Here is a 19,064-nt window from a genome sequence, read left to right as displayed (position 1 = left end):
ATGATTCTTTTTGTTTTCTTTCATCTTTTGGCAATACTGGGGAATGAACCTATGGCCTTTAGTTTGAGCTACATCCCGTAGACTTTCTCAGATTTCCCAGACTAGGGTTGAACTTGCAATCTTCCTGCCTCAATTTCCTACAGGGCTGGGATTACAGGTGTGCACCACTACATATAGCTAAACCTTTTTGTTTGGTTGATCTTGGTTTGATTTTTTTTTAGCTGGGAATCGAACCTAGAGCCTTGAGCATGTCACGCAAATATTCTACCACTGAGCTACATCCCCATTCCCTTTCACTCTTAAACCTATACCCCTTTTGTTTTCCACATACAATATTTTAAAATCTAAGCTTAATACGGGGATCTCCATATACCTACACTTGTTTTAAACAATTTTGGTTGTAACTGTCTGTCAGTGCCACAATTGTTACAGCCAGAGAAACTTTAACTGCACAGTCAATATTTCAGTTTCCAAATCACCTATACTTTTTAGGATTTAAATGTTTATATCAGACACAAAAGAATAAAAAATAGCCTTTATCTGTGGACTTATCCTTGTAGCTTCTTCTGTAGCATGAATAATAATAGCATTGGAGTCAGAGAGGACTTTAAATCATGGCTCTCTACTTACTGACATGCAGATTTTCTTAAAGAAATTAAAGCTCAATAAGGTTATCTGCAAAACAGACACAATACCTACCTTACAAAGATATTAGAGATACAATACAAAGATATACAATCTACACAGTTACACTTAAAAAAATCCATTTCTGATTATAGTTTGGGAAAAGATCAATCTCTACTGTCTGAGGATTTCCTTACCTACATACAGACTTTATTAGTATCTTCAGTAAACTTTAGTAATGATTGTTTTTTCAAGAAAGAAAGAAAAAAATACCACTAAGTTCTACCATTAAATTATGTAGAGTTGTTATTTTCACCAATATTGTGTTTAATACACAAAGGCTGACTATCCCAGGGAAGAAGACAGGGACATCCACCTGTGAGGAGACAAACTTAAGTAGTTTGTCTTTGACTCCTAAACTTCAACTACATTTTCTCCCTTGCTAGCAAAAGCTTTGGATAACAAACACAGAAATACACTACAAAGACAACTGGAACAGAACTCAAGATTCTTGGCCTTCACCTTGCCATAAAATACAAGAAAGTCATTCAACTTTTCAAGGGCTTCAGTTTCATTTATAAATCACAGGAAAGAATGAGGGTGAGAACAAGAGTCTCAATTATTTTAAGTTACCTTAGTAACTACTATTTCATTAAGTTTTTATCTCATTATGTACATTCATAAGCAACAGGTTTCCTTTGACTATCTGCTCATTTGCTGGGTAGTAAAACGACACACATGGTGAATGTCCCAAATCACAGGAGTACAGAAGAGCACATCACACATATGTATATGATCTGGTATTAGACAAGGTTCGCCTCTTTACTATCAATCCTTAGTGTGTCATCTCCAAGGACTTAACTAGAGCAAGGGAGAACCTGACCCATATTTCTGCTTTCACTTAAAACTGTAAAATAAAATGCCTTTATAAATAGATTCTGGAAACACACCAAAAGGTTACAACCGGTAAGCTATCATCTCCAAGAGCTTTCCCAACCAAAATGGTTTCCTTTTGCAAATCTGCTTCTATAAGACCTATACATAACACTCTACCTTACGTTACTTTCTAATGATGATTCTTTTTCTATTTTCTCTTCAACCTGCCTTTAAAATTTTAATATTTTTTACTTTTTTTTGGAATATTGAGGATTGAAACCTGCACATGCTAAGCAAACACTATACCACTATACTACATCCCCAGCCCCTTTTATTTTTTATCTTTTTTTTTTTTTTTTTTTTGAGACATGGTCTCCCTAAATTACTCAGGTTGACTTCCAGTTTTCAATTCTCCTGCCTCAGCCTAGTCAGGAGCTGGGATTACAGATGTAGGCTACTATGCTTGGCCTTCAACCTCCTTTATGCCTGCCCCAATACTCCTTAAATAGTATTACACATATATTCCCTGATTGAGAATTTGAAAAGCGAATGATTAAAATTATTTGCCCTTACTTCTTTCTTATCCTGAAATACTCACAAAACCAGCCCTTTAAAAAAATTAATGTTGTTCCACATTGAGTATTTTTCATTTTCCATAAAAAAAACAACTGGGTAGTTCAGAACTTGAACATCTGTATAGGGTGCAAGATATAATTACCTTATAATGAATTCCAATCTATACTAATATTAAGAGATTAACTCAAAGAAATAAAGTTTTACAAAAAAATCTGACTTATCTAAAAAAAAACCACATATATAAATACATAAACAGAGACAAGAAAATTTAAGATGCCTACTAGGGAAATCCAAATTAATACAACACAACATGGCAAAGGAAAACCATATTTTTTGAACTTCAAATCAATTTTACAGAAGGTATAAAAGGTTAATTCCATTATATTAGATTTTTAAATTAAATATAAATTTCAATTATGTTCTTTGGTCTCCACTTTTACCAGTAATGAAGAACTGGCTCTCCTATTCCTGGTTTCACAGAACATCTTCAATTTTCAAAATTTAATTCTCTAGAGAAGTAGAGGAACTATGCAAGAAATTTAAGTTCTTGAAGGGTCAGCAACATTTTATCAATTCCAATTTCCTACTGCATAATATTTCTATATGTGATAATTACAGCCCAAAATAAGCCAAACTGTTGACCACTTGAAACTACAGATACTAACAGTCCCTATAAATTCTAAATTCCATTAAGAAGATTTACCTCCTAAAATTTACTTTTATTAAGGCTCCTCGGCAACTAAAGGATATTGTGAAAATAGTTCTGTGTTGGTTGGTCAGTTGGTTTGATTCGTTGAGTTTTTGCAGTGCTGAAAAATGAATCCAGAGCTGTCGCAAGTGGATAAGCTGGAGATCATTCACATGTGTGGAGCAGAGAGCACAGAGCACTCAAAGCCAATAGGTGTTTTGACCCCAAGAACATGGGGCATGAAAGGTGAACTAGTTGTTAGGCACAATGGTCTCACCTGACAGCAAACTGCTGAGTATATAAATAAATATGCTGCAGTTATTAAGCAGTTCTTTTGGCCAACAGGAGAGAGAGCTCCACCTGACTCCAGTCTTCTGTATCTTGTCTTCATTTCTTTACCTTCTTGCTGCCCTTCATGGTCCTCTCCCTGCGAAGTTCGAGAGCTTTGCTGGCTGCAGCAGTTTGGAGCCCAAACAGGGACCCAGGGCATGAAGAAATTCATCATTTAGCAGGTGAGGGTACCTCTAGTGTATGTACAAAAGGTATCAATATCGTTATTACTGAGCCCACTGATATCATCAGTATTGAACCCAGAAGTGTATTGGTATCTTCAACATTGGCCTATTATTATCATCAATACTGATCCCATACAAAGGCAAAAATGGTACAAAGAAGTTCTCAAGAACCACAAATGTACATATAAATGTTATATTATTGATTCCCATGTTTACTTTTTCTATGTGGACCTTGATCAGAGAGTGTTCTGAAGGTCGTATGCTTACTGAAGACCACAAAGGATTTGGCTCAGAGCAGACTTTTAAAATTAAGCCCCGAGCAGAAAAAAAGATGGTCGAGCAACAGCTCCCCACCTCTAGCTTTGTTCAATCAGATAAGGAAGGAGGGGTGGGGGACAAAGAAGACCCTTGCCCCCTAGAGGAGTGCTTCACTGTGACTTCCATTTCACAGCTGCCTAAGGTAAAAATCAATAACCTTAAGTGAGCCACAAGTGGCTACTTCGGCCTTCTCAGTTGAAATTTTGCTGCATCACAGGGTCAAGCTGCCTGGGCTACTGCTAGCACTGCTGCAAAAAGAGGCCTTGGCCACAGGCTCACTGCTTATCAAGATGAAAGGGGCAAAAGCTCCGCCAGCCCTGCCTCCTACATTCGATGGCAGGAACTCCACAGGGGCCTAAGAGTTTTAAACTGTTGGCCCACCCATGACTTGACTGTGCTCAGCTTGGGGCCACAGAAGCCCCAGCAGCTCAAACTGGAAGAGGGAAAAACCAGGAAAAAAATGGTGGTTGTGGCTTGCAGAAGCAGGGACTGTGGTGTCTCCTGGGGAGGGTAGCACCAGTGAAGCCAACAAGGTAATGGAAACCATCCCTGGCGGCGAGGCAGGCACTGACCCCCTTGCAGTCACTGCCACTGAAGCAATGGTGCCAGACAGCAAGGCCAAGGGGCAGCAGTCCTCCCCTCAGGCCAAGGAGCCTCCACTCCTGCCAGGGGAGCTACCCCGCAGCCGAGATTGGAAGTTGGGGGCGGGAGCCACAGCCAGAGGCAGAGCCGCAAGAGGGAGCCCCAGGTGCCTGAATACAGGATACAAATTTTTCTTCTACACAAAAGACTGAATTACAGGCTGTTATATGGAACTTGCAAGATTGTTCCTCCACTCCAATTAACCTCTTTTCAGACAGTGCTTATATTTGTGGTATGGTGCACCACATTGGAGCTGCCAATATATACACTGGCCAGAAGGATCTTTCTCATTTGTTTAGCATTCTCCAATTTGGTCATGCCATGTCTCCTGTTTGATCAGTCATTTACATTCCCATTCCCAACTGCTGGGGCCTCTCACTGAGGGAAATGCCATAATGGTCAGATTGCTGGCTACTGCCACTGTTATGACCTCAAAACCGTTCAATGGGCTTCTGCCTCCCATGCCACCTTCCATCAAAACACTTCTGCCTCCTTGCCCAAACAGTTCCTTTTAACCTGGGAACAGACTCAACAAATTGTTAAACAATGTCCCTCCTGTGTAATACATCTTCCCTCAGTCCCTATGGGGGTTAATCCCTGAGGGTTACATCCTGATCATCTCTGGCAAATGGATGTCACTCATATTCCTGAGTTTGGCTCTCTATGCTGGGTCCACATTTCAGTATACTTCCTCAGGATTTATCTTTGCCTCTGCCTGCACTAGTGAAGCAGCTAAACATGTCATTACTCAATGCTTGATGCCTTTAGTACCCTTGACTTAAGACTGCCAATGCCCTACTTTATACAAGTGCTGCTTTCCAAACCTTTTGTAAAGCTTTTCACATTTCCCTTACCAAGGGAATTCCTTATAACCCTCAAGATCAAGAAATTGTTCAGCATGTTCACCATATGCTCAAAATTCAACTACAAAAACAAAAAGGGGAATCCTTCCCTACAAAATTTACACCTCATAACAGACTTCCTTTGGCAATGTATACTATTAACTTTTAAAATCCTACTAGGGATGGAACTATAGCAACAACAACAAAAAATTTCAATTAGGTAAAGGAAAAGAAACTAGGAAGGGTTCTTTGGAAAGATCTTTATACTGGACAATGGAAGGATCCCAGCCTAGTACTAATCTTGGGTTGAGGCTGTTTGTGTTTTTCCAGAAAACACTGAATGGCCTATCTGGTTGCCAGAGAGTGCCATCTGGCTGTATCATGGATCCAGGTTCAGAGAAACTGGTTCCACCTCTCAAGAAGCTGATGCTCAGTCTTGTGGCAGTGATGCTTTGGAGACCACATCACAACTGACAGACAAAGATGGTGCTAAATCCAACCTGGGGCCAATTAAAGAAACTGACCCAGGATGCCCTGGAAATGATAACCAAAAGTGGGAAATGAAGGTCCAAGTAGGTGACAGAGTGTATGGAGATAACTGAGCTGAAAGTTACAGGAAAAGGACACAACAATTGCCAGTATTCCTAAGACAAAACCTAAAAATTAGTTAGTCCAGTTAGTCCAGACTAACTATAGGCAAAAGATTTTATCCCTTCTAAATTCTTGTAAGAGATCTTTGCTAATTGACTTACAAAACTTCTTACTAGACTATTTACAATTACAAACTTCTAAAACTGTGAAAGGTTATTATAATTCAATTTGGCCAAAAATATATTTGAGTGTACTCTGATGTTGTAGGCAGACTGTCTGTCTATTTATGTCTGTTTGTCCAATCTGTACAGATTGTCTGTACATGTTTGTTTGTCCTATCTGTGAGCAGCTGTTTTTTATTTGAGGTCAATATTTTTTTCTTTTTCTCCCATTTGCTTTTGCATTTTTTGGATTCTTTTATTTATAATTTAGTTTGGTTTATATATTTAAAAAGCATGCTTCCACCTGGACTGCCAGGTAGTCAAAATGATATCAAAACTGGTTCTCTCAGAGGTTATCATTTAGTTACCACAGCAATTTGTTAAGCTAACTAAATGGGAACCTTTTGGGCTTGGAAAATTACTGGTTAGGGCTTCTTTTGGTGAATAAAGGAGTAGCTGCCTCAGAAAAATTATCCCAGCCTTTGTTAATTAATAGGAAACCCCAGTAACCTCCATAGCCTTATAGGAGATAACCCCAAAAAAGTTGCTCAAAACATGTATTATTGTTATATGTTTACACTGGTCATCATCAAAAGATTAAACTTTCTAGCAATAAGGTCTTCTGATTTAAAGATGTTCTGGTACAAAATTAAATTTTCATATGGCTGTGATGACTGTTATTAATCCCCTGATATATTAAATGTAATCATGCTTCCAGATGTACAAGTCTTCCAAAATGTAAAACAGGATTGTTTATGCTGACGTATTTTTTCTCTCAGACTAAGACATTCACCTTTCTTTTGTGTTTTAATTGCTTGTGATAGGAGGTTCATGCGAAGCCAATGAGATCACCAGTCAGTAATAATGACAAAAACTTACATGAAATATGTACTGTTGTACTTAGAGATGCCTAGATATTAAGCAGTCCAGACAATGTCACATACTTCAATGACACCCCATTAAAGGACAACAAATTAGGTACAAGTTTCTTATGTATTAGATAGAGATGACCGATTAAAAAGGTTACAACTATATCAAAATGTAAATTTAAATGTGTCATAAAATATCACGATTGCCATGCTACAATATTATGTATGGCTTTTAATTTCAAGTTTTCTGTGTAAAATTATGTAACTGTTATCTGTTAACATTCTATAGTGATCCAACTCCTACAATGCCCATGATTAGGCAAAAATAATGGTTTACTTTGTATCTTAAACTGCCTGATATTCAGATAAAATTATTATGTTAAGCTCACTGCTCCCATTACAATGTAATGACACTAACCTTCTCTTCTGGATGTTCAACAACTGAAGCTTGGAGACCAAAAATTAGAAAAATAGATGGGCTAAGAGGACAGCCAGTATTTTGGTCTTGGCCCTCCAAGGTCAATGAAGACCTAGGATATAAGTGGAATTTTTCAGTGACAGTCCATTACTCTGGTGAGTTATGCAAACTCCTGACCAAGGAGACTGTGGGACCACACAGAAAGGAAATCAACAGTACATAGCATAACTTAGGAGAGTCACTAGGAAAGAAGCCTCCCAAGCTTTCACAGAAAGCAACTTGGTCAGGCAGTGGTCACAACTCATCCAGATGGCTAACATCGACAGAACAACTGAGAGGTGCTATGCATGGTACCAAGGTAAATCCTGAGACTAACTAACCTTGATAGACAACAGAAAGTTAATTTTATTTAATACAGGTCTCACGTTAACTTGGTCTTGCACATCCAGCAGAAAAGTATAACCACTAGAAAATCATCTGCAGAGTCCTCCAAACACAGCTCCTCCAATTGCAACCCATCAACTACAACTACACAACAGAAAAGATGATGATGTCGGGAGCAGCTGAGCTGAAGATCTTTCAAATGTTCAGAGCTGAGAGCACAGATCACCAGAGAAACGCCTGAGAGCATGGAGTGCCCAACGAATGCCCCAAAGGCACTGAGTGCCTGAGGTGAACAGGTATTCCAGTCCTGAGAACACAGGGCATGAGAGGTGAACTAGTTAGGAAAAGTGGGTTCACCTGACATCAAACTGGCATGTGAACAGATAAATGTGCTGCAGTGGTTGAGCAGTTCCTTTTGTCAACAGGAAAGAGAGCTCCACCCAATCCCAGCCTTCTGTATCTTGTCTTCGTTTCCTCACCTTCTTGACACCGTTCACAGTCCTCACCCCGGGAAGTTTGAGAGACACACTGGCTGCAGCACAGGGTCTCTCATATATTAGGCAGGGACTCTACCTGAGTCACATCTCCAGCCTGCATAGTCCTTTCTGACCAAAACTTTACATTACTTAAAATAAAGGAAGTTCTTAAGCCAGAAGTACAATTAATTGTTACCTCTGTGCTTAACTTCCTTCTTTACAAACTTCATTTAAACTCAAATTCAAAATCCCAATAAATGAACAAAAAGTACAGAGGTATATGTGTTTAGTTCCTACTACAATTCCAACTAATTACATGCTAGACATTTGTCTAAAAATCAAGATTTTCATGATTCCAAAGCACAGAAACAGATTATGAAGAATATATTGTAAGAAAAGAGAGGTCCTTATTTCATATAGGTATATAGCTCCCAAGCTTCAAGAATTGGTTTTAATTTGCTTTGTATAATTTTTTTTTTCTTTTTCTGTCAATATCATCCAGACCTCCTTTAACTACTGAAGAGTAAACTGAAGATGGATGGTGGAGAAGTTTTAACCCTTTCCTTCAGCTAGCCATTACATTCTATCAAAGCTAGTAATTTTTTTCAAGACTTGGTAATTATTTGTCAGGAGCGTGTTCTCACATGTGGAATCTAAAAACTTACCTCAAAAGAATTCAGACTAGAATAGTTACCACAGTCTAGGAAGAGCAGGGAGAAGTGGAGAGGATGTTAATGGGTACAGGGGAACAGTCAGTTCATACGAGTAACTTCTAATGTTCTACAGTATAAATTAAATCTACACCACAGCAGAATAACCACGGTTGACAACAATTATTTCAAAATAGCTAGCAGGAAAGATTTTGAATATTCCCAACACAAAGAAATGATGACTGTCTGAGCCTACAGATATGCCAATAACACTGACTGATCATTACACAATGTATGTATATATTGAAATTCACACTTATCCCATATATGTCACTGTCAATTAAAAATACAACTGTATTTTAAAAAGCTGTAAATATTAAGAAATTTATTTTCCCATAAATTAAACAGTATTATTGTCCTGGAAGGAAAACATGAAATAATGAGGGAAGTATTTGAAGTAAATAGGGACACAAAGGAATAGATCTGAACTTCCAGTATTCATTTACAAAAAGAGATACATAGGCAATTGTTCTCCCTCTTCTTGAGAGAGTAAAAAACTTTGTATTCACCCTTAATATCTTAACACAAAGCTTAAAGAAATTAATAAAAACAGCAATTTCATTTCATCATAACCATTTCACAAAATTACTATCAATTCCAAACTGCTATTTTTTCCATCACCTTCTGTATCTTATTTCAAAAAGCGCTTGTCAAATGCCTATTAACAAGGCTTAAAATTATATTGGCTTATATAAATGTTTCTGGTCTCTGAAATATTTTTTTAAAAAATTATTGAGATGATCTACTAGAACATTAACTTTACAACATCAACAGAATTTAAAACATTTGAGTTTCAGAATTGAAAACAATTCCAAGTTTGTTAAGTTCAATTTTCCTCATATATTTAAGTGGAGCTCCTAATCTATGTAAACTTTTTAAGTAAAAAAAAAAAAATACCCATAAAAATAAAGGAATTAACCACATACATTTGAAATGTTCAATATACAATAACCACCTCAATATACACTTGTGAAATAAAAACTAAAAAGTTGTATTTGCCAGTAAAATACAATCTCTGAGACATCTAAGTACTAGTTCAGCACCCACCTGCTGCCACATTGTCTCTAGTTTGTTGTTGATTAGACCCTTGATTCTCAAACTTATGGAGTTTTAGAATCACCTGGAAAATTTGAAAGGCAAATTCTTTGACCTTGTATCCTAGAAACTACAGCCTAAAAGTTCAATCCTGTGTTTATTATGCATCCTTCAAGTGACTAGGAGTTGCACAGTCCACAATTTTGGTTTACCCTCGCAATAGGTAAAAAGAAACCTCTGGATTGTAACTGATATTAGAGATCTGAAGAATTGACTATTTATAACTTAAATTATAAATTATTCAATTATTTTAACCACAATTTACTAATGCTTATAAGAATACTTAATAATGCTTAAAATGTTAAATAACGTCTGCTCTGACAATGGAAACTATTACTCAACCTATCAAATACTTTTCTGAAATACTCCCGTTATTGTTAATGTTTAGAAAAAGACTAGTCACAAAGCAAGTTAAGGATTATAAGCTAAAGAATCACTTATATAGCTGTGCTGTAGTTTAGAGGAAAAAGCATCACACTCAAAATTCTGAATAGATTACTGTGCTGCCAACATGAGAGCCACTTAACACATGGAGCTACTTGAAGTAAAATAAAATTTAAAATTTAGTTCCTTAGCTGCACTAACCACATTTTAACTGCTCAAAAGCCACATCCATGTAGCTAGTGGCTAACATAGTGAATAGAACAGAAAAAGATCTCCAACATCACAAAAAGTTCTAGTGGACAGCACTGATCTACAGGCAGTTAGGTATTTAGTTTAAAAATGCAATACAGGTTCTCCTGTATCAGTAGACTCAATATGGCAACTTCAATTTTACATGTATACACCTACCTTAGACATTAATTATTAGACATTAACAAACACTACTGTATTTTTTCAGCTTGTTTCAAGAAAGATCATTCAAAAGTAATATACTGACTTATCTGAGATTACCAAAACAGAAATATTTAATCAACAACATCTGAAAGCATCAAAGGCACTAAAAACCACAACTAGGTTTTCATCAAATCAGAATCGATGAAAGTAATCACCAGAAAACAAAAAGTGCTAGGTACAATAAAACTAGTTCTCAAAACATTAAACTACTTAGTAGCACTTGTTTTCCAAGTGTGTTACAAGTATCTATTTATATGCATAACAAATAACAACTGCTTTTATAATTGGCTTAAAAATAACCATACCACAATTAGCTCAAATTGGAGGCATTCTACTGTCTACATTTTTAATTGCTTTCAACCAACCTCACACTGAACATTTACAAATAATATAATGACCATAAGACTTAAGTAAAACTTTTTAAGTGAAAGACTATTAATTCACAATCCTGGGCAAATACTGCTTGTAACAAAAAGTACACATAAAGTCTGTGAAACAAGTGGCAACTTAAAATACCATCTCTTAGCCCAAAACATCCAGTTTAAAAAACACAGTATGATAAACCACAAAAGCACAGGCAACAGGATGCTAAAACTTCAGAATAACTTCTAATTTAAAAAAAAAAAGCCTATTACATAGTAGAATTAAAACTTCTAGACAATTACATGCCAATACAAACTTTTCCAAGAAACTATAATCACTTCAATTAGTGTTCTTTCTTAAATTCAAGTATACTCAAATAATGATTATTAAATTACAGCAATTATGATTCTAATCACAAAATTTTGTTCTATGGGAAAATTTTAAAAACTGACAAATTTAACACATAAAATTTAATACTAAAACCAACCAAAGTGAACAGGTCACACTGATTGTAAGTTATGATTCTCGGTATAATATTCCTGTTTGGTGCTGATCCCTTCTGATTATCTGTTTACTTCAGAGGTTTGTATCAAATCTAGGATCTAGCAAAGAAAAACAGTAATTGATCGTTCCTAAAAACTGTTTATAGAGAGCACTTAAAAAGATGTTGTAACTTACCTGCAACACTAGTGATTGTAACTGGAACTCCCTGTACTTGAACGCCTGCAGCACCCAGGTTGGCAACGCTCACTGTCTGAAGGTTAGGCACTGATGCAAGCTGGGCAGTATTCAAAGTTATTGGGGCCCCAGCAACAGCCACAGGAGCAATCTGAGCAAGAGTCGTGCCACCACTTGAAGACACTGGGGTGATGGTTAATTGTTGAGATAACCCAGCATTCTGAACTTGCAAATTTGAAAGACTCTGAATATTCTGAACCTGTACAGTTTGCCAGCTGATTTGCCCTGAAGGTGTTAAAGTTGGAGCCCTGATAAGCACCTGAGTCGGATTTACTGCTTGAAGTTGAACATTCTGCAAAGGCTGCTGCTGGATGGTCTGAATAGTCTGCCCTGACTGGAGTTGAAAGGACTGTGGTGGAATGGCCTGAATGATCTGTTGCTGAGGCTGTTGGATCTGGATCTGTTGTAAAATAGGCTGGCCTACAATCTGCACTTGCTGAAGAGAATTAGACTGATCCTGTGCATTCTGTATTCCATTAGACTGAAGTTGACTGGAGCTTTGGGCTTCAGACTCTGTAGCAGCAGGTGTTTGAGATTCTTCAATGGTGCGTTCGGAACTACTGGCTGATGTGCTTGCATACTGGCCCGTATCTGCTGAGCTGACTAATGTGTCACTGCTTGTGAGAGATGTTGATGCGGTGGTTGTGCAGGTAGTGGAGGAGGAGGGAGATTCCGGCATAGTACTGGTAGAAGCAGTGGTGGTCGTGGGTGTGGAAGCTAACTGATTCCCATTGGAAGTCCCACTGTCAGTAGTAGTAGCAGGTTGGCCAACTTGTCCAGTCCCTCCTCCAGCAGTCACGCTGTTTATCACAGGCAAAGCTAAAGTCACTCCTCCAATGTTAATTGGCAGGGTTGTTACAACTTGAGCCTGAGTACCAGGAAGAGTCTGCAATTGAAGTGGTATAGAAACACCAGGTCTAATTTGGACTGGAACTGTCTGATTTGCCAGATTTTGAGCAAGAATATTCCCAGAAGCTGTCCTGTTAGCAGCTGTGAGTATAGCTTGATTATTACCTGCAGAAATGAGCTGAATTTGACCCTGCAAATCCTGTAGAGATGAACTACTAGTTGGATTGATTTGAATTTGCTGACCTTCTACTGTCTGAAGTTGTGGAATCACTTGGTACTGCACACTACCACTTGGATTTTGTACTTGTATTACTTGAAATTGACCAGGGGTGGAAGAATTACCTGATTTAGTTTTTGTAGGAGATGCACTCCCGTTATTACTGCTGGAAGAACTAGATGAACTAGAAGCTGGTTGAGAAACGTTATTTTCTTTTGAAGCAGGAGGAGTGGAGGCAACAAGTTGCCAAGCGTTTCCAGCAAGTTGTGTTGTTACCAGTTCTAGCTGTTGTGGCTGATTCTGAAGTTGCACCAATCCTTGGCTTGGATCTATAATAATCTGTTGTTGTCCAGTTGCTTGATTTTCACCAGGAGTCCCTATTTTGCTGCAAGTAGCTGCCAGTAAAGCCAGAGGAGAGGGCTGAGAGTCCTACCCAAAATGAGATGGTAAAGGAAAGGGGAGGAAAAAGTGGGTGGATTTAGTGCAGGCCAGTAGTTGGGAGGGGGTTATTTATTTTGACAGTTCTACATATCAGAACTTACTCAGGAAGTGGGAGAAATAAAAAAGAAATATGAACAAAAGAAGGTAAGAACTACATGAATAAGAAATCAGATATTGTAATATAAAGTTTAAATAAAAGAAAATTCTAACCAACTTTGTGTTTGTCTCTATTCAAAATGCCCTTGGGAAAATACAGTTTTCTTACAATCTGAGTTTATTGTGTAATAGTAATGTTATACCCTCAAATATGTAAAATCTTCATGAATTTACAATTTAACTTCCTCACTCTCAGAAAGATGCTTTGAGTGGAGAAACATTTTTTTTTCCTGCTCTTTACTTCTGGGCATTTAAAGGACATAACTCCCTCTGCCCCCTAATGTTTCATGATGAATTTGTTAATGTTTATTTTTACCTGGGAGCCTGAGGTTTTGGTTTTTTTATTGTTATTCTCTGGCTCAGAGGTTTTCCCTCCTTCTGTAGCCATCGCTGCTGCTGCCGCCGCCTCCTCCTCCTCCTCCTTCTTCTGATCTGCAACAGCCCCCCCACACATATACACACACAACAGGTTACTGGATTATTATTATTCATCTTCCCCCTCGCCTCTTTTCCCCCCTCCCCCCGAACATTAATCTCCATAAACCCGCGATCCGTGCACACCGGCAGGGGGTGGGGGAGAAGGAGGGAAGGGAGGAGGGGGATATCACAAAACGTGGTTTGAAACCCGACCCATCGGCTCCAGAGCAACACCCAGAAGGAGGTTGTTCTCGCTCAGACATTAAGACAAAACACAACCCTCCTTCCCTCCCCCTGATTCCCTCCCTCCCTCCCTCCTCCCCTTAAAGCATCTCAGCGGCCCCGGGGGAGGGGGAGAACGGAGCAGGGTCTGGGGAGGGAGGGAGGAGGGAGGCGGTGAAGGAGACCGAGGGGGGTGGAGAATACGTACCGCTCATCCCGCATTAACAGGACAAACCCTCAGACGGAGACACTGGGATAGAGATGGGTGGGGGTGGGGGCGAGGCGGGAGGAGAGGCCGGTCCCGCCCGCCCGCGGTGGCTCGGAGGAGGCTGTAGCTGGCACAGGCTCTGCCTCTTTTTCCGCGAATGGCCGCCGCTGGGCTGTGGCGTAGCAGCTCCTCTCTCCGCCCGAGCCCGGCTGACTCGCCCTTGATTGACAGCGGCGGCGCGCGGCGCGGGCGGCGGCGCGGGCCGGGGGCGGGGCCAGGGCGGCGCGAGCCGGGCCGACTCCCCACCCCCCTCGGCCTCTCTCCGCCGCAGCCGCCGACTCTCCACCCCTTCCCCCAGCGGATTGGCCGCCGACCTGCCGGGGGCCGGGGCGCCGGGGCCGCCTTCTCTCCACCCCCTTTCCCGGGGTTATTCTTTCAGCCGCTCTCCTTTTCCTCCTTCGGCTGCTCTCGCGCTCTTTCTCTCCGCGTCCGGGCTCAGCGCGCTGCCGGTAGGCCCTCCATACAGCCAAACTTGTTGTCTCAGGATATCCCGCCCCCTACTCATTTCCCAGCGCCCTCCACTCAGAACCCCTCTCCAGCAGCCCTCCGAGTGGCCACTGAAGGGAAAAGTAGAGTTATCACTGAAGGAAAGCGAGAGGGATAGACGCAGAGGCGCGCGGACGCCGGAAGGCTCGCTGCGCAGACCGAGCTGCCCACTGCCCCCGCGCAGCGAGCATGGCTTTCCTGAGGCGCATCCGGACCCGGGCGCCCTTTTTCCCTGGCTCGGCCCCCATTGGCTGAGCCCGCGCTGACGCGCGCTGAGTGGTGGGAGAAGGGGGGCGGGCCTCTGCCGCGAAGCCTGTCGGGCCTCGTAGTTCCTTGAGGCCGCGGGTGGGGGCCCTCCGAGGCTCCGCCTCCCTCCCGCCCCCGACCGAGGCCGAGCTGCGGAGCGGAAAGCTGCTGCCCGAGGGGGCGGTGGCGGCAGGGCGTGGCCGGGGCCGAGTGGGAGTTGAACGGAGCGAGGGGGAGGGGGAATGGGTGTTGTTTGCCTGGGCCTATCCGCCGCGCGGGGCTGCCCAAACCACCTCTGCCACCGCCTCCTCGGCTCCAAGCCGCTCCCCGCGGGGCGAACTCACGCCCGGAGCGCTCGGCGATTGAGCGGGCGGCGGCGTGGGGAGGCGGGGTTTGCTGTCCTCGGGGTTTGAATGAACCCGGCTTCTTGAAGCAGTGCTTGCACTTTGCCTTTCTTCGCTCACCTTCCTCTGCAGGCCTCCCGGCTTCAAGCGCGAGGCCTGTTTTCCCACTGAGAAGGACCTTTCATTTTTATTTGTTGTCTCTGGCCAGCTGCTGGTGCAGGGCCATGACCCGTCTTCTAGGGCTGCCTCGGGTGTCGCCGGAGAGCCCGCGTGGTTGGCGGACTTCTCACTCTGCCCAGATTCTCCAGGCAAAGGAAAGCCCAGCCCCGTGTGGGTCAGCCCTGCTACAGCATTAGCGTAAGCGTCTGGGCAGGTGGAATTCACATGTAGCTGCTCCAAAGCATTTTCTTACCCGGTGCACTTGAGTGGCCTGTCCCCAGCATTCCTCCAGAGTCCCGAAGTCAGGATGCTGTCATGGAGTATACCAGTGCCTGATTAAGTATACCAAAGGTGGTAGTGAATCCCTAATGTAAATGTAGGCTTTAGGGACCCGTCCTTAACACACCCAAGCTTAGAGCCATCTACTTTCTTTTTATCTGGGCTCCACAGGGAGCCTTGGGCGTTTTTTTGTCTTTTGCCTGAGGTCTGACAGGTTGCAAGGGTGAGGAGGTCCCAAATGCGACATTTCCTCTGCTTGTTGAAGTGATTGTAATATGGGCTGATGACAAAGCTATGTAAGGATGAGACAAAGCAATTCGAATGAAGAATTACATAGTATTGTCTGTTCCATCTTACAAAATGAGCTGGAGAGCATTAAATAAATGCTACACACACACGTACAATATGGAAAGCTCGGAAGTGCTTCTTAAATTAACAGATACACTGTCTATCCTACCCCCCCCCCACAGATCATAGTGAATTAAGGAAGGCATTTTTCAGTCTCGTGAATTGAGGCATTCCTTGTGATTTTCTTCGTTATAGAACCTGTCTCAGAGAGGTAATGTCACTGTCTTTGGACCATAGGTCATTCACTGTAGATCAACAAAGTGTCCTGCTGATAAGTGGAAATACTGATATCTGGAAGACATAGTTAGAAGCCCTACTTTTATAGTAGACCAAGAGCTTCTAGTTGCAGGGTACTATGGACTGAATGTGCCTCCCTCCCTAGTTTATATGTTGAAACTATAACTCTCCCTCCACTGTGATGCTATTAGGATGTAGGGTCTTTGGGAGATCATTAGGATTAGTTGAGGTCAGGAATGTGGAGCTCTCATGAATGGGATTAGTGATCTTGGAAGAATTAAGAGAGAACTTGCTTCCCTGTGCTCTACTTTCGTCCCTGTGCAGATGTAACCAACAGTTGGCAGTCTGCAACCCTCACGAGGGCCCTCACCACAACCTCAAACTTCCAGCCTGTCCCCAGCATTCCTAATAATTCTGTTGTCCATGAGAAATAATTCTGTTGTCCATGAAATACTTAATTTATGGAATTTTATTATACAGCCTGAGCTGTTTACGACTGGCCCAACAATGAGACTGAGGGCTGGTGACACATTAATCCTTTCTTAGTAACCGCCATCATTTTGTTATCCATATATATGAGATATTTTTTAAAGTACGGTCATTCCCACACCACCTTCCTAATTTAAGCTATGTACTACCTGTACTATGATTTAATAATTTTCTTTAAACCGTATTACTTTTATTTTTTACAATTTAATATGAGAAGTTTATATCCCTACTGTAGATGAAAACCAGTTGTGGTTTAGAGATCATTACAGACAAAAACTGCACTTTGACAAACTGGAGTCAGTTTCCTCTGAGTCCTCTTTCTTACCGGTCCTAACCTTAGGCTCTATCCTGAGTCTAGTGGCTTTCCTTATCTAGTCCAATTTTACCAAGAATCCTGCTGGGTCAGTTTGATGAAAATCCCTCATCCTAATATCTGACCAGAATCCCACATCCCTCATCCTTGATATCTTATCATTCTGGCCTGTCTTTAGTAATAATCTGTCAAATCAGTTCAGCCAGAATCTCCCTTTACCCTGGATATTTGCTCTTAGTAATTTTCTATCCACTGAGGTCACCATTTTCCTTGGCTACAGAGCTCTACTTGTGGTTCCATTAAGAATGGAGTCTGGTCCCTTTACTCCGTTGCAAGACCTCAGTGCAGTGGTCTCTGTTCCTGTCTCCGTAGTCTCCCCTTGAACGAAGTCTTCCTCATTGTATTAAAAAGTCAGCCTTACAAGTTTTCTTCCTACATTCCTACTGCCCACAGAATAATGCCTTTCCAACTCTTAAATTACAACCCACAGGAGTAAATATATTTTGCATCATGACCCACTGTACACACAGAGACACACACAGAAGAAAGCAATGTTATACTTTTTTTCTAAATATTTTACAACATTGATCACTGACTACTCAGAGCAAACATTGCCAGGACCCTCAAGCTGTATCACAGGGGCTCCTGCAACTCATTACTCTGCAGTTGCTGGTAGAGACCCAGAGGGAGCTGAAATTATGTTGGGGCCAAGGAGGGAACTTGGACCATAGTCTGAAAGTGACACCTTTTAGAGGCCTGTCAGTGGATATCCAGTGAATATCAGCCAACTCTGTTAACTGAAACAAAGTCTCAAGAAAAATACAGTCTTCCTGTATGTGGTGCTCTGTACTTCCTCTCCTACCCGGCCTTTCAAAAAAATCTTTTGTCAGCCCATGAGTTTGAAAAGCTAGTACCTATTGAATCTCCCATCCCAGCTCCTTTTGGAGCAGGCAGTTCCTGTAACTGTTTAAACTGCAGAACAAGTGTAGAATTCAAGCAGGTCCCATATACATTACTCTACCTATCTGCGTCAACTCCCAGTCTGCATTTGGAAAAATGCCGTTGAAATGGTTCACACGTTTCTTTCAGATACACGATATCTTGGTGGTCCCCACATTTTAGGACTTGACATTGCTCAATTGACTTTCGACCAGCAAGTATGAATGCCGCATATAATCTTGCTAAAATGAATATTCCTTTCCCCAGGGCAAGCCCTTAGGTCTTGGAGAGCAAAGGCCATACTGAGAATGCTTGCTACAGAGGTTACTTAATTTAATATGGGCTCAGACATGACATAAATGAGAAAAGGCACCTATTGTGAGTGTCTCCTTCAAGGAGATTTTTTTTTTTTTTAATAAGTGTTAAGCTGCTTCATTTTGATACAGGAGAAATATAACTCCTGTTAGATGTTAGATGTGCCTAGTTAGATGTCAGCTGTGCCTAGTTAGATGTCAGCTGTGCCTAGTTAGATGTCAGCTGTGCCTAGTTTGTGTCCCATAACATGAAGGAATGAGGTCACGAACTAAAGGAAGAAATCAGGAGAATTTTCTTGAGAAAGAGAGAATAACTCCTGGATTTCCGAGAGGGCCCCTGAATGGAGTGCCACTGACACCATTTGTCAGGAGTAATTTGTACAGCAAAGTCACAGTGTGGGTACAACATGGGTCAAATTACAGTCAACCTATAGGATTACAAGTGTAGTGGCTTAGCTAATATCGGTCCAATAGGGAAACAGGTCACATAATAAGGGTACATGGAAAGAACAAAGACATGTCCAAATGCTCTCATCACCCACCTAGATGGGCTACTGATACCTGTCTGAACTTCACTGGACCATGTGGTGCTAATTACAGTATAATCTCAAGTTATA

At 41.3% G+C, this 19,064-nt stretch overlaps 1 protein-coding gene across 2 annotated transcripts in view; it reads right to left on the bottom strand.

Annotated features, from left to right (window-relative positions):
- Positions 1-14,456, bottom strand: part of Sp4 (Sp4 transcription factor) — a 60,260-nt gene extending 45,804 nt beyond the window's left edge. The window contains exons 1-3 of one of the 2 annotated variants that reach the window (XM_005377368.2): positions 14,234-14,456; positions 13,703-13,818; positions 11,664-13,218 (exon numbers count right to left, since the gene is read on the bottom strand). In XM_005377368.2, coding sequence (XP_005377425.1) covers positions 11,664-13,218; positions 13,703-13,818; positions 14,234-14,240 — 1,678 coding nt within the window. In that variant the 5' untranslated portion in view covers positions 14,241-14,456. The remainder of the gene's footprint in view (positions 1-11,663; positions 13,219-13,702; positions 13,819-14,233) is intronic. The other variant, XM_005377370.2, reaches the window with a different exon arrangement.
- Between the last annotated feature and the right edge of the window lie 4,608 nt (positions 14,457-19,064).

The sequence above is a fragment of the Chinchilla lanigera genome, unplaced genomic scaffold (genome assembly GCF_000276665.1).
Source record: "Chinchilla lanigera isolate Chin_1 unplaced genomic scaffold, ChiLan1.0 scaffold00009, whole genome shotgun sequence".
Lineage (NCBI taxonomy): Eukaryota > Metazoa > Chordata > Mammalia > Rodentia > Chinchillidae > Chinchilla > Chinchilla lanigera.
The sequence above is the reverse complement of the archived record's forward strand: the minus strand, read 5'-3'. Positions and strand labels throughout refer to the sequence as shown.